This window comes from Hevea brasiliensis, chromosome 13 (assembly GCF_030052815.1).
Source record: "Hevea brasiliensis isolate MT/VB/25A 57/8 chromosome 13, ASM3005281v1, whole genome shotgun sequence".
Lineage (NCBI taxonomy): Eukaryota > Viridiplantae > Streptophyta > Magnoliopsida > Malpighiales > Euphorbiaceae > Hevea > Hevea brasiliensis.
The window spans coordinates 16,671,182-16,684,323 of record NC_079505.1 but is presented as its reverse complement, the minus strand read 5'-3'; the positions used below and the strand labels follow the sequence as shown (position 1 = coordinate 16,684,323).

General features: G+C 29.1%; 1 protein-coding gene across 1 annotated transcript; it reads right to left on the bottom strand.

Annotated features, from left to right (window-relative positions):
• Positions 1–4,016: 4,016 nt before the first annotated feature.
• LOC131171852 (subtilisin-like protease SBT1.8) lies at positions 4,017–6,573 on the bottom strand. The gene is made up of 2 exons (XM_058131899.1): positions 4,903–6,573; positions 4,017–4,797 (listed from the first exon to the last, which is right to left on the bottom strand). The coding sequence occupies exons 1-2, from the start codon at positions 6,497–6,499 to the stop codon at positions 4,139–4,141; spliced, it is 2,256 nt and encodes a 751-aa protein (XP_057987882.1). The 5' UTR covers positions 6,500–6,573; the 3' UTR covers positions 4,017–4,138.
• Positions 6,574–13,142: the final 6,569 nt, after the last annotated feature.

Sequence of the window (13,142 nt, the reverse complement as noted above, 5' to 3'; positions counted from 1 at the left end):
TTCATGTTGGGGCTCATTTACTTGTAGTTCTTCCAAATTTGGCAATTCTTCATTAATTTGATCTTCATTGGCATCATGGACATCTATTGTAGTTTCTCCTTGAGTTTCCTCATCTTTGTCATCAACTTGTTCCATTTCTTGACTTGATATTATATTTTCTTTTTCAAAAACCTCAAAGCCTTTATCACACAGTTGGCTTACACTTAGCAAGTTGTATTTCAAACCTTCAACAAGCGATACATCTTCAATACAAGGTTTGGTGCCAATTGTGCCATTTCCAATTATTTTTCCTTTCCCTTTGTCTCCAAATTTTACATATCCTCCATCTTTCATTGCAATTTTTGAAAACTTGTCTTTTTCACCAGTCATGTGCTTTGAACAACCACTATCTATGTACCATTTATCACTTTCCTTCATCCCTTTGCAACAAACCTGAAATTTAATCATTTAACTTTAGGTACCCAAGCAACTTTGGGTCCTTGGGGGTTAGTGACCTTAGGTAAGGTTCCCTTTGGTACCCATACCTTCTTTATCTTAAGATAACCTTTCCTAAATGCACAAGAGCTAATCATATGACATCTTTTATTGCAATAATAACATGTAACATTAGGCAAGGAAGATGTAGATGCTTTAATGAAATGATTCTTATATTTGTCATAGTTCATGTAACCATCAAAACCAATTCCATATTTTTCACGCGAATTCTTTGGTTTCCAAGAAGTACATCTAGAGTTTCTTTTCCTTTTGTAAATTTTGCCAAATCATTTGTCAAAGACTCTACTTTAGTTTCAAGAACTTTATTTTTCTCAATGAGTATTTCACAAGTATCTTTTGAGATTTTCAACTCTAGATCTAGTTCTTTAAACATGGCAATTTGTCCTTTGTAAAATTCATTTTCTTTATACACATTGGACATGGCAATATTTTGTGATCTCAATGATTCAATCTCTAAATTCATTTTAGTGCACTTTCTCTTGTAATTTCTATACTCATCATATACTCTAGCAAATGCAAGTTCAAGTTCTTCTACATTAGGAGATTCATAAGAATTTACCTCATTGTCGCTTTCTTCTTCTTTTTGTGAGCTCTCAACTTTCTCCTCACATGCCATCAAACAAAGAAGCAGCCTCTTTGTCACTTGATTCATCATTTGAAGACTCTTCACTGTTGCTCCATACTACTTTCATAGCTTTCTTGCTCCTATCTTCTTTTCCTTTCTTCTTTTTGAGCAATGGACATTTGGGCTTGATATGTCCAGGTTTGTGACACTCATAACATACAATTTCTTCTTTTGAATCTCTGAAGTGCTTATCCTTGGGAGTGTACTTTTTCAAGAATTTCTTGTATTTGCTTCCTCCTTTCTTGAAAGCTCTTTTAAATTTTCTTGCAAGCATAGCCATTTCATCATCATCTTCACTTGAAGCACTTGAGTTGTCACTTGAGTCAACTTTGAATGCAACTCCTTTCTTCTTATCTTCATCCTTGTTTGATTTGAGAGCAATGCTTTTCTTCTTCTTTTGCTCATTTTCAACTTCATCTTTCTTGTATACCATCTCATGTGCAATGAGAGAACCAATGAGTTCATCATAGGTGAATGTTTTGAAATCTTTGGTATCTTGGATAACTGTTGTCTTTGCTTCCCAAGACTTTGGAAGTGATCTAAGAATTTTCTTCACAAGTTCAGCTTCCTCAAATTTTTTACCCAATGCTTTGAGAAGATTTACAAGATCAGTAAACCTTGTACTCATATCCGCAATTGATTCTCCTGGCCTCATTTCAAACAACTCATAATCTCGAATCAGAAGGTTTGCTTTGGACTCTTTAACAACATCAGTTCCTTCATAAGTCACTTCAAGCTTATCCCAAATTTGCTTAGCAGATTGACATCCTGAAACACGATTGTATTCATTAAGGTCAAGTGAGCAATGCAAAATATTAATAGCTTTAGCATTTATAGAGATTTTCTTCCAATCATTGTCATCATATTCATCTTCATGTTTTGGAACTTTTGTAGTTCCAGTACCATTCTTTTGAGGAACATGTGGACCATTTTTAATAATTCTCCATGCATCAATATCTACAGATTGTATGAAATTTCTCATTCTTACTTTCCAAAATGAATAATTAGTGCCATTGAAAAGTGGTGGTCTAGTGATTGAGTAGCCTTCAACTAAAGGTGCAGGTATACCGGCAGTATTACTAGATGAACTAGCCATTATGGATCACTCTAAGGTTGTAATACCCTAAGCAAGAGAGTCAAGCTCTGATACCAATTTGTTGTCCCAAAATAGTCCAAGAGGGGGGTGAATTGGACTTTAACAATTTTTCGGCCCTTGCTTATAGCCTAATGAAAAATTGTGGCTTTGTTCAACTATGTGATTCTTCTATATAAAGAGAAAGTAATATGTGCTTCAACAATGTGTTTCTAAGTTGCAATTCAATTCTTAATCAATGTATATGGCATTCTCTAACAAAGCATTCATCAACTAATTTTCTCAAGTCACTCAATATGTCCACAAATTTATCAACTCAATCTATTTAACCAACATTCACTATCATGTATATGAGAAAAGAAATTTAAATTGCATAAAAGTAAAGAGGTAAGGTTAGAGAAATCAAACACAAGGATTTTATAGTGGTTCGGCTTAACTAGCCTACATCCACTCTCTCAAAGAACCCTCTTTGAGTCTTCTCTCCACTATTTGCTCTTTTGAAGGCAAGAGACCAAAAGCCCTTTACAATTTCTCAACACCAAGCTTTCACACCAAGGTAGCTTGAAACCTTCACAAGTGCTATCACAAGCACTAACTCTCTCAAGCTTCAATAGGTGCTTGTACAACCTCTCTTGAATGCAATTCAATATTTCAACACTCACTCTTACTCAATACAAATCAAACTATAAAGAAGAGATGAGTTGATTTGCCAATGGAAGCTCAAAATCTTTAAAGCTCTTGAATGAAAGCAATAAATGGAAAATCAATGTTGGAGATCAAATGTAAGCTTTCATTAAATGTAAATGGAGTGAAGAAGGTGTATTTATAGTCCCAAATCATTTTAGACCGTTTGAAACCCTTTTGGAACGTTATACACACTGCCCAAGACAAAATACCCGTTATTTTGTCCTTTTGTGCGAAGTTGAGCAGCTCGCAGTTAGCAAACTGGTTAGCAAACTAATGTTTTTAGTAAACATATTAGCAAACCTAAAATATTAGCAAACCAGTTAGGAAACTAAGTCAACAGCTGCATGTCTCAACTTGCAATGTAAAATGATTTAGACCTTTAAAAAATGTTTCAATAGTTGTGTTCAAGGTCATGATGAGAAAAAGTAATCAGAAAACAAATTTTCATTTTTGAGCTTCATATGACTAAATTCTCATCTATTCTTTTTCACAAAAAGACCTAAGACTCTAACACTATGCTTTTCATACCTTTGCTTTGAGTCTTGATTTTCATAGTCTTTTTCTTGGAATGCCTTTGAGTATCTTTTCTTCTTAGATGCAACTTCAAAGGTTCTTTATGCATAAGTCAAAGAATCTACACATCACTTTGAGGTTAGGTTAGATAGATTCTCTTTGAGTTTTGTTATCATCAAAACCAATGCTCATTTTGAGCTACACGGGGTCAACAGTTATGAAATAATAATATCAATTAATTATCACAAAATTATCATTATTAATAATAATAAATTAACTTGATCAATCAATATTTAAATAAGTAATTAATAAATCATATATTTTAATTTAACCTCTTAAATTAAATTTCTACGTACATGACTCCATGCATATCCTTATCAACTCTGATGAAAGTAAAAGGTCTATATTTTTAAAAATCAGACTAAACTCTAATACGACGGATTTGAGTATTTAAATTTTCTAGTGAGTATTTTCAGCTCAGCTATTTGCTACTTCTCTCAGTTTTTTTATCTTGCAGCTGAGCAATATTTACTTACCCCAAAAATTCTTCAATGGAATAATAATGAATCCCTCACTTTGGAGGATTAGGGAAATGAAATTCCATTTTCTCAAAGCAGCAACGTATTATTAATAATGAAAAACCAGGAACAGAACAACCCAATAAGGGACTGATCACCAATACCCTACTGGTAATGGAGCAAGAACAGACAAGGAGAGCTTATAAATTATGGCCATGTAACTGCAACTGGGCTGCTAACTTGGTTTTTAACATTTTCCCAGACAATTGAACCAAATGCAACTCCACCTACTGGCTTTGAATTATTCTTTGCCACAAATCTCACTGTGTATTTTTTCTTCTCTCCAATATTATTGAAAACTAGCTCAGTTGGTTTCACTGTTACTGCCACATTCGATGGTCTAATCACTTTCACTTTGTAAGTAGACTTGGCAGCCTCCACATTTGTCAATTCCCGAGTGTACTGAACAACTGTCTTGTTTCCAAACAAGACTGAGAATGATGGGTAATTGAGTTCACCAGGATCACTAAATGCTTTAGAACAGGGATTAGAGTTTTCATTGGTAATTGCCTGGATAATTTTGAGAGGATAATTCAATGAACACAAAAATTTTATGTAATCTTCTGTGGAGATATCATAAACCAGGCCTGGAGAAAGAGCTTTCTTTGGATCCACATGACCAGAACCATATGCCCATGGATTTGAAGATATACCAGTTGCGGCATCCCGTATAAGAGAGTTGGTGTTGTCGACAGTGTAGGCTGTGGTCATGAGAGCTGATTTAATAGCACTTAAACTCCAAGTTGGATGTGCAGCTTTGAGCAACGCAACTATTCCACTTGCATGTGGGCATGCCATGGATGTCCCTGAAAATACCATGGACTTATATTTTATCTACCATCATCAACAATTAGAGTGGATCCTTTTTATGTAAGTAGATGAATGCTAGAGAAGCTAGGCAACATAAATACCTGAAATAATGTTGAACTTTGTCCTCCTGTAATCCTCCTTCAAGCCTGATGGACTTGTGGCCTCAGACCATGCAGCTAGGATGTTAACTCCAGGAGCTATAATATCCGGCTTCAAGATCTGTGGTGTCACCGGATTCGGCCCTCGAGAACTAAAAGATCCCACAATTGGCGACGGTCTTACATTTACCACTGTCTTGCCAAAGCTTAGAAGAACTGTTGGATTAGGTTCAGTCTTCACATACTTCTTAATCAAATCACCTACTTTCTTCCCCACCGTTAAGGCGGGCACCAAGAAACTGTTAGTATCCAACGCCTTCACAGCTATACTGTCAATTAGTATCATTCCAACCCCTCCGGCCTTACGCACCACCAGACTTTTCTCCTCGCCATAGCCTTCGCAGACCACCACATGGCCACTCACCAAAGCTGGTTCAAGCGTACCAGGCAAACATAAATTGCTGAAACTATCACTTCCCTTACGATACACCAACCTGGCTGGCTTGCTTCCCATTCCTGGTCCTTTGTAGAGCGAGACACCGGTGAACCGCTGTTTGTTACCAAGCAAGGCATAAGCTGGAAAGTTCCGGTCTATACTTCCGGCACCGACTGTCAAAAGCCATGGGGCCACGTTTGCTACAGTTGATTTTGCAGGTCCATGGTTACCAGCTGAACAAGAGACGAAAATGCCATTGTGCGTTGCAGTGAATCCAGCAAAAGCGATTGGGTCAATAAAATATGGAAGAGGTTCGGGATTCCTGCTGCCAATCGACAGAGAGAGTATATCTACACCATCTAAAATAGCCCTATCCATCCCTGCTATAATATCAACTCCAGAACAACCGCTACTCCAGCAGACCTTATAGCTTGAGAGTCGGGCATGAACTGCCATTCCACGGGCGGTGCCTCTTGCAAAACCAAACAGACTTGCATTTGTCACGGGCGAACCTGCAATTGTAGTAGAAGTGTGCGTGCCATGCCCATCATAGTCTCGGGGCGAGGCAATATCCTTGGACCTAGGTGCTATTTTCTTGTGTCCTTCCAAGAAATAATTAGCTCCAATTAGCTTCTTATTGCAGAGTTTGTGATCGAAATCGCTTGTGGAGTTACATTTTCCCTTCCAACGTTTTGGGATCTCAGGCAAGCCCGTGTCATCGAAACTTTTTGACTCTGGCCACACGCCAGAGTCAAGAACTCCGACAATAACGTCATGAGTAGCTTGTTCAATTTCTTGAAATTTACGTCCGTCATTCAAGCCGAAGTTGGAATTGAGACCAAGGAATTGTGGTGTGCGGGTGGTTTGGACAGAGTAGAGAGTATCCTCAAAGACATTAAGGACAGAATCCATATTCCTGAGAGATTCGGCTTCTTCAGGGTCGAGATAGGCAGCGAAGCCATGAAATGCAGTGGTGTAGGCATAGAGAAGGGAATCAGAGGTGGAAGTGAGGGATTGGTACCAGTCACTGTGAGTAGAGTATGAGTGGGGCTTGGAGTTATGGTTCATGTGGAAAATATAAGTTTTCTTGGCAGTAGCTTGGAGCAGTGAAAGGGTTGTTAAGAGAGGAAGAAAGAGGAACCAAGTGTTTGCCATGGAACCCATATAGTTCCTGCTTGTTTATGCTTGGATACATGTGAACCTATATCCTATTAAAAAGGCTTCTCCATGATATAAGTGAGTGATTATTAGGTACACTCGGTGTATATATATCATCTCTCATGATCATATGAGACTCATTAAAGACTCATTATTTATATTATAAAAAAGAACAACTTTATTGTAAGAGAAAAATTTTATCTTATGAAAATAATATATACAAGATGACAAGAGTCACCTCTATTATTACAAGTAAGTAGTGCCGCCCATTTGATCTTATTATAATAAAAAAAAATTTTATTTAAATCTGATCCATTATAAACTTAAAATACAAATAAATGAGATCTATATATAATAAGTGGGTCTTACCATATATTTTGTATTTGTAAGTGAATTTCTTTACCAATTCATATTAATTTGAGTTGTCAATTTATGCATCGTCTCTTTGAGGACATGTAGTCATTATGAATTAAGGTAGTAATTTAGCACCTAAAAGTGTCCAAATCCGATAAAGAGAGAAATTGAATTGTCGTTGAAGGCAACGCATGGTGTCCAATTCCAGTACAAGGAGAGGATAATATTAATTCAATTCACCGGCATAAGTTTGGGCTAGAACCTGTGTGTAGGTATACAGAAGGGAATCGGAGTTGGAAGAGAGAGATTGATGCCAGTCACGGTGAGTAGCATAGGTAAAACTTTCAAATTCGGCTCGGTTAATAATAATAATAATAATACATTATTATTTGATACATTTTATAAATAATTATTAGAATAAATTTAGTTAGATTTTAATATGTAATTTAATTTAAAATATAATTTAAAATTTTATCTAAGGTTTAGATTTTAAATAACAATATTTTACAATCATATTTAGAATAAAATTTTCTTAATAATAAATTTATTTATAATAATAAAAAATAAATTTTAATATATTAAAATATAAATCCATTCTATTAAAATTCTATTGGACCGAATACTCGTAAAAACTCGGCTCATTCTCGTTTCTACTAAGAATCAAAAGCTTAGAATGTAATTTTTTTTTTATTTTTTAGAAAATGGAACCCATTGTTTGTGCCTGCAAATTGATTAAAATCTAATATTTTTATATGTCAATCTAATGAGCAAATCGAATCAATCTCAACCATAATTTAGCAACCTATGCAATCGGACACATTTGTGATTTATCACCTTTCAACGTGGGGCACTATAGTCTTGTCAGTTGTCACAGCAGTAGACTTAGACGTATATGAGTTGAAAATTATAAACACTTCTACCACAAGATTAATAATAAAAATGTACATACTTGTTATTATATGCAGAACGAATCGGAAATCGACATTACTAATTTTATTTATGCGTTGTATAAATTATTTATTATTTTATTTTAATAATATAAATTTATATATTTTTTTATAATTATATTATAAAATTTCATTAATATGAATTTTTTTTATTTTATTTTAATCATTACTTAATTAATTAATATATTTTTTTAAATAATGAATAAAATTAATGATAATTTTTATGTTTTCTAAATATTAAATAATTTTAAATTTTAATTTTTTTTATAAAAATATCTATTACTCGAAGCATAATATATATACAAATAATAAAGTTTTTAAAAAAATAATAATAATAAATAATTAAAAATATAATCATATAAAAAATAATTAAATTACCTAAATCAGATAATGAAAAGAGAGAAATTTTAATAAGTACTATATTTAATATTCAAGAGAAGTGAAAAATAAATTTATTTTTTAGTATTAATAAATAGTAAATTATTTATATTTTTTAATTAATTCATATATATATATATAAATAAATAGAACCAATATTCAATATCATTTTTTATTTCAAATTTTAAAAATTAAACCATTCAACTAAATTTTAAATAATTATTATTTTTATATTTTTATTTTCATATTAATTAATTAATATCGTTATCAAGTAACATTTTTTATCAATTGGCTTATGAAAATCAACAGAAAACAATAAAAATTGACTGACAAATGATATATTTTAAAGTTAATTGCTTAAATATGACATTCATTTATGACTATATAAAAAAATAAATTTATATATATATATATATATATATATATATATATATATATATATATATATATAACGAATCTATGAAAAATCGTTATCCCTTGTGGAAAAGTATCTATTAAATATTTATTTCATATTGAAGAAAATTCAAATTTAAAATATTTGACTAGGGGTGGAGCCGAGATGAAGTCAGTGAGGTCCAAAAAAAATAAATTTATATATATATATATATATATAACGAATCTATGAAAAATCGTTATCCCTTGTGAAAAAGTATCTATTAAATATTTATTTCATATTGAAAAAAATTCAAATTTAAAATATTTGACTAGGGGTGGAGCCGACATGAAGTCAGTGAGGTCCAAAAAAAATTTATTTTACTCAATTTAAAAGAAAAAATTTTATATACAATAATAAATTATCTACTGAGAAAAAAATTATTATAACACATAAAAATTTTCAATATATAACAATAATGGAGCAAGAAAAATAAAATAATTTTATAATTATCTTAATCGAGTTTATTTTTTGAAAATATTGCATAATTGCTTCATTATTTATTATCTACCATAGACTTGAATTCTTAGGACTTGTTTGACATTGATATTTGAGCATTGTTAAGAAAATTATTTTTGTAAATATATTAATTAAATAGTATTAAAAAATAATTTAAAATTAAATTTAATAAGTTTTAAAGATAAAAATATTAAAATAATAAAATAATTTTTTTAATTTATTTTTTTAATAGAACAATATGTAAAATGTGTTTTTTTTCTTAGAAAGCAGTTTCGACTTTACAAGTATTTGCTAAGTTTTCTAATTTTATCTTTTATCTACTCATCTTAGGACTCTTTTAAAAAAAAAAATTGAGTGATTGACCCATTGACATATGTTTATATTATTTATCTTTATTATCAATATATGTAATTTAAAAAAAAATCAGTATAATTGACCCACTTACAAAGAGACTTAATGGTATAGACTAAAAATTTTATAAGAAAAATAGAATAATTTTATAAAATTATAAAATATTTTAATTTCATTTATTTAAATGTAATATATAAAAAATGATAAATATTATTATAAAATATATATATTTTACATTTAAATAAGAATTTATGTAAATAGAATTTAGTTATAAATATTCAATATATAAAATTTAAATTCGATCTGAACTCCATATAAATATTATTTTTTAAACTTAAATTCACCTCAAACTCAATTATATGCTATCAGAGATCATTACTATAATTAAGGTTCAGTCAAATTAAATGCTCAAAAATATTAGATATGTTGCCATTCCTAGTTTAAAGAGGTTGGGGATTAGAACTTATTACTGAATAAATACATTGTTGGTAGTTATATTTACAAAAGTGTAACCAATATAATAAAACAATAAATTGTTAAGACTAATTAATATTAAATAGTCCTATGAAAATCTCAGCTGCATATAATATAAAATAAAAGTTTATTGGCCAAAGAAATTCAAACTGTTAAGTTGGTTGTTAGTTATATCCAAAATTTTTAATTTTAGACAATTTAATCATAACTTTTAAGGTTAAAAAAATTTTATCCAGTACTCTAAATCTAATTTAGGGATTTTGACTTTTGCCATATGAGATGTTAAAGTGACTTGACAAGTCACAATTTTTAATTTTTTTTTTATTTGATTCATCTCGATCTCCTACTCTTAGTTCTAAGCAATCAAGCTCACAAGATACTAATTATTCATCAGATTATGTTATGATTCATTATTGAAACAAAAATTAGTGATTTGGCTTCCATTTCTTGCATGATGAATGGCATAATAATTCACAATAAACATAATTAATTAGATTTCTTTAAAAAAAATCACAAAAAGGAACCAAAGAAAGATAATCTATTTCAGACAACATACCATCAAGTTACTTGAACCAACTCAGTAACAAACTTGAATACACATAAGCCACATTAGCATTGCTACTAACTAATAATCACAGTATAGTTATTGTTGATTCTCATGTAAAAGAAAGAGCAACCTCCAATCTGCTAAGTTGTTTCATTTGATTTATATCTTGTGAGCTTGATCGCTTAGAAGAGAGAGATGAATCAACTCAAAAAAATATTAAAATTGTAACTTGTTAAGTCACTTGGCATCCCATGTGATAAAAGATAAAATTCTCAAATTAAATTATAGGTTTTGAATATAATTTCTTCAATTTTTAAAGTTATAATTAAATCATCCAAAATTAAAAATTTTATATATAATCAACAATTAAAGTAAATGTTTAGATTTATTTAGTCGATGGGCCTAAAATAAAAGTGTAACAAAAAAATAAAGGCGGCGAAAACCCAATTTCACTCTTTAACTTTAAGCAATTAGTTTTTATCTTAGCATGTATTATATATTGATTTATTTATTACATAAACTCATGATTTAAAACTTTTTTATACATAATTTTCTTTTAATTTTTTTATATAATATAATATTATCATTATATATTATTTTCAATATCCAATTAAATTTAATTATTCATTTATATGACTATATTTTACTTGTAACTAAAGTTAATTCAAAAAAGTTATAAGAAAATAAAATTAATAAGTTATATTACTTTAGTCAATTGAAATATTATAAATAAAACATATGAAATAGAATTTTTAATATATATTACTTTAGTGATTAAAATATTATAAATAAAATACCATAAATATGATATGGGAATATAAACATTTTTATTTTATTATTTACTAAAAGTTATTTTTAAAATAGTTTCAACTTTTTTAATAATTTTATTATAGTCTATTTAAAATAGAGATTGTAAGGTAAAAAATATGCGTTTTATTGCTTGACTTTATATTATTGCAATAAGAATTTCAGAACTAATAATTTTTCATAAATTTTTTTTTTGTATTTTTATAAATAATAAAAATAATAAATGATATTTTTGAAAATCCTGGTGTTCACCAATTCCTACTTTTTAATTTTTTTTTCAAATTCTTGCTATTATAGTCATTTTTTTTAATTTTTGAGAATTTTAGTTTTATTTTAAGTATTTATTATTTTTAATAAGCAATAAAAATTGAAATAATTTCATAATTAAAATTATGACTAGAAGAGAAACCAATAATCAAAATTATATCATATTAACTGATTTGAATTAATTTTGACTGTAGGTTAAAAAAAACTTTTATATTTATTAGTTAATTATTAGAAAACAAAACAACACTATAAGTGAAAAAGTTAGGTGAGTGAATTAATAAATTCATTCAATCACTCACCTAAGTATTTAAAACCAAAAAGTATATATGATAAATTATATTGATGAAAAGTTAAATTATATAATTTAAAAATATATTATTATAATTATATATCATATATTAATTTTATTTTTTAATATAAGTCTAAATATTCATATATTTACATAATTAAATAAAGTTAAAAGACAAAGAAAAATCAAAACCTTTATGTCAATTATCAATTTTAATTAAAACTTTTAATTATATCAATTTAATCATAAATCTTTCCAAATATTTTCAATTTTAATTATAAATTTAATTAAAAATAATTAACTCATCAATTGATAAAATAATTCAAATTTTTTTCATTTATTATCAATTTTAGCTGTTTTTTTAGTTTTCTTAATATATTCAATAATTTTAGTATTTTTATTAATTTTAACAAATTTCATATTGATAAAAAAAATAATAAATGAATAATATATCTAATATTATTATCTAAATTTTTAATTTTTTTTATCGCTATTTCTTTCTACTTATACTTTTAATTTATATCTTTCCTATCATTTTATTTCAAATTTAAGAAAAAAAATAACAAAACCAAAATAAATATAATTATAATTTTTAAAATAATAGATAAATTAATTAAAATAATATTTTTTTATCAATATGAGAATAATTGCTAAAATTAATATAAAAATTAAAAAGACTAACTAATATTAATAATATATACAAATATTTTAATTACTTTTATCAATTAAATAATCTAATTAGGCTAATTGCTAAAATTGAAAGTAATATTTTGAGATTAAATTGATAATGTAACGATCGGGCTCCAACCACTAGAGGAATTGTCCGCTTTGGCTATAAGCCTCACAGTTTTCTCTCAAGCGAGCACGCTTAACCCTGGAGTTCTTCCAACTCTCCAGGTCATTCCACCAAAAGACGTTTTTAGTGATTAGTTCCCCTATCTTATATATCATTACTTTTTGAACCCAAGACTATCTCGGTGCTTTGCCAATGTGGGATTTGCCTAAAGGACCTTTCTCCCCCCTTTCAGGACTCAGTGTCCTTGTTGAGGTTTGTCCCACCATCGCCCAAGAGGACACGCGAGCGGCTCTGATACTAATTGTAATGATCGGGCTCCAACCACTAGAGGAATTATCCGCTTTGGACATAAGCCTCACGGTTTTGTCCCATAGGTGGAATGGAGAACTTCCCAGGAAGTCACCCATCTTAGGATTTCTCTCAAACGAGCACGTTTAACCCTTAAATTTTAAAATTAATTTAAATAAAAAAATATAATTATAATTAATTTTAAAAATAAAAAATAATTTCGACAAAGCCAATATTCTTTCTTCATGCATTTATATAT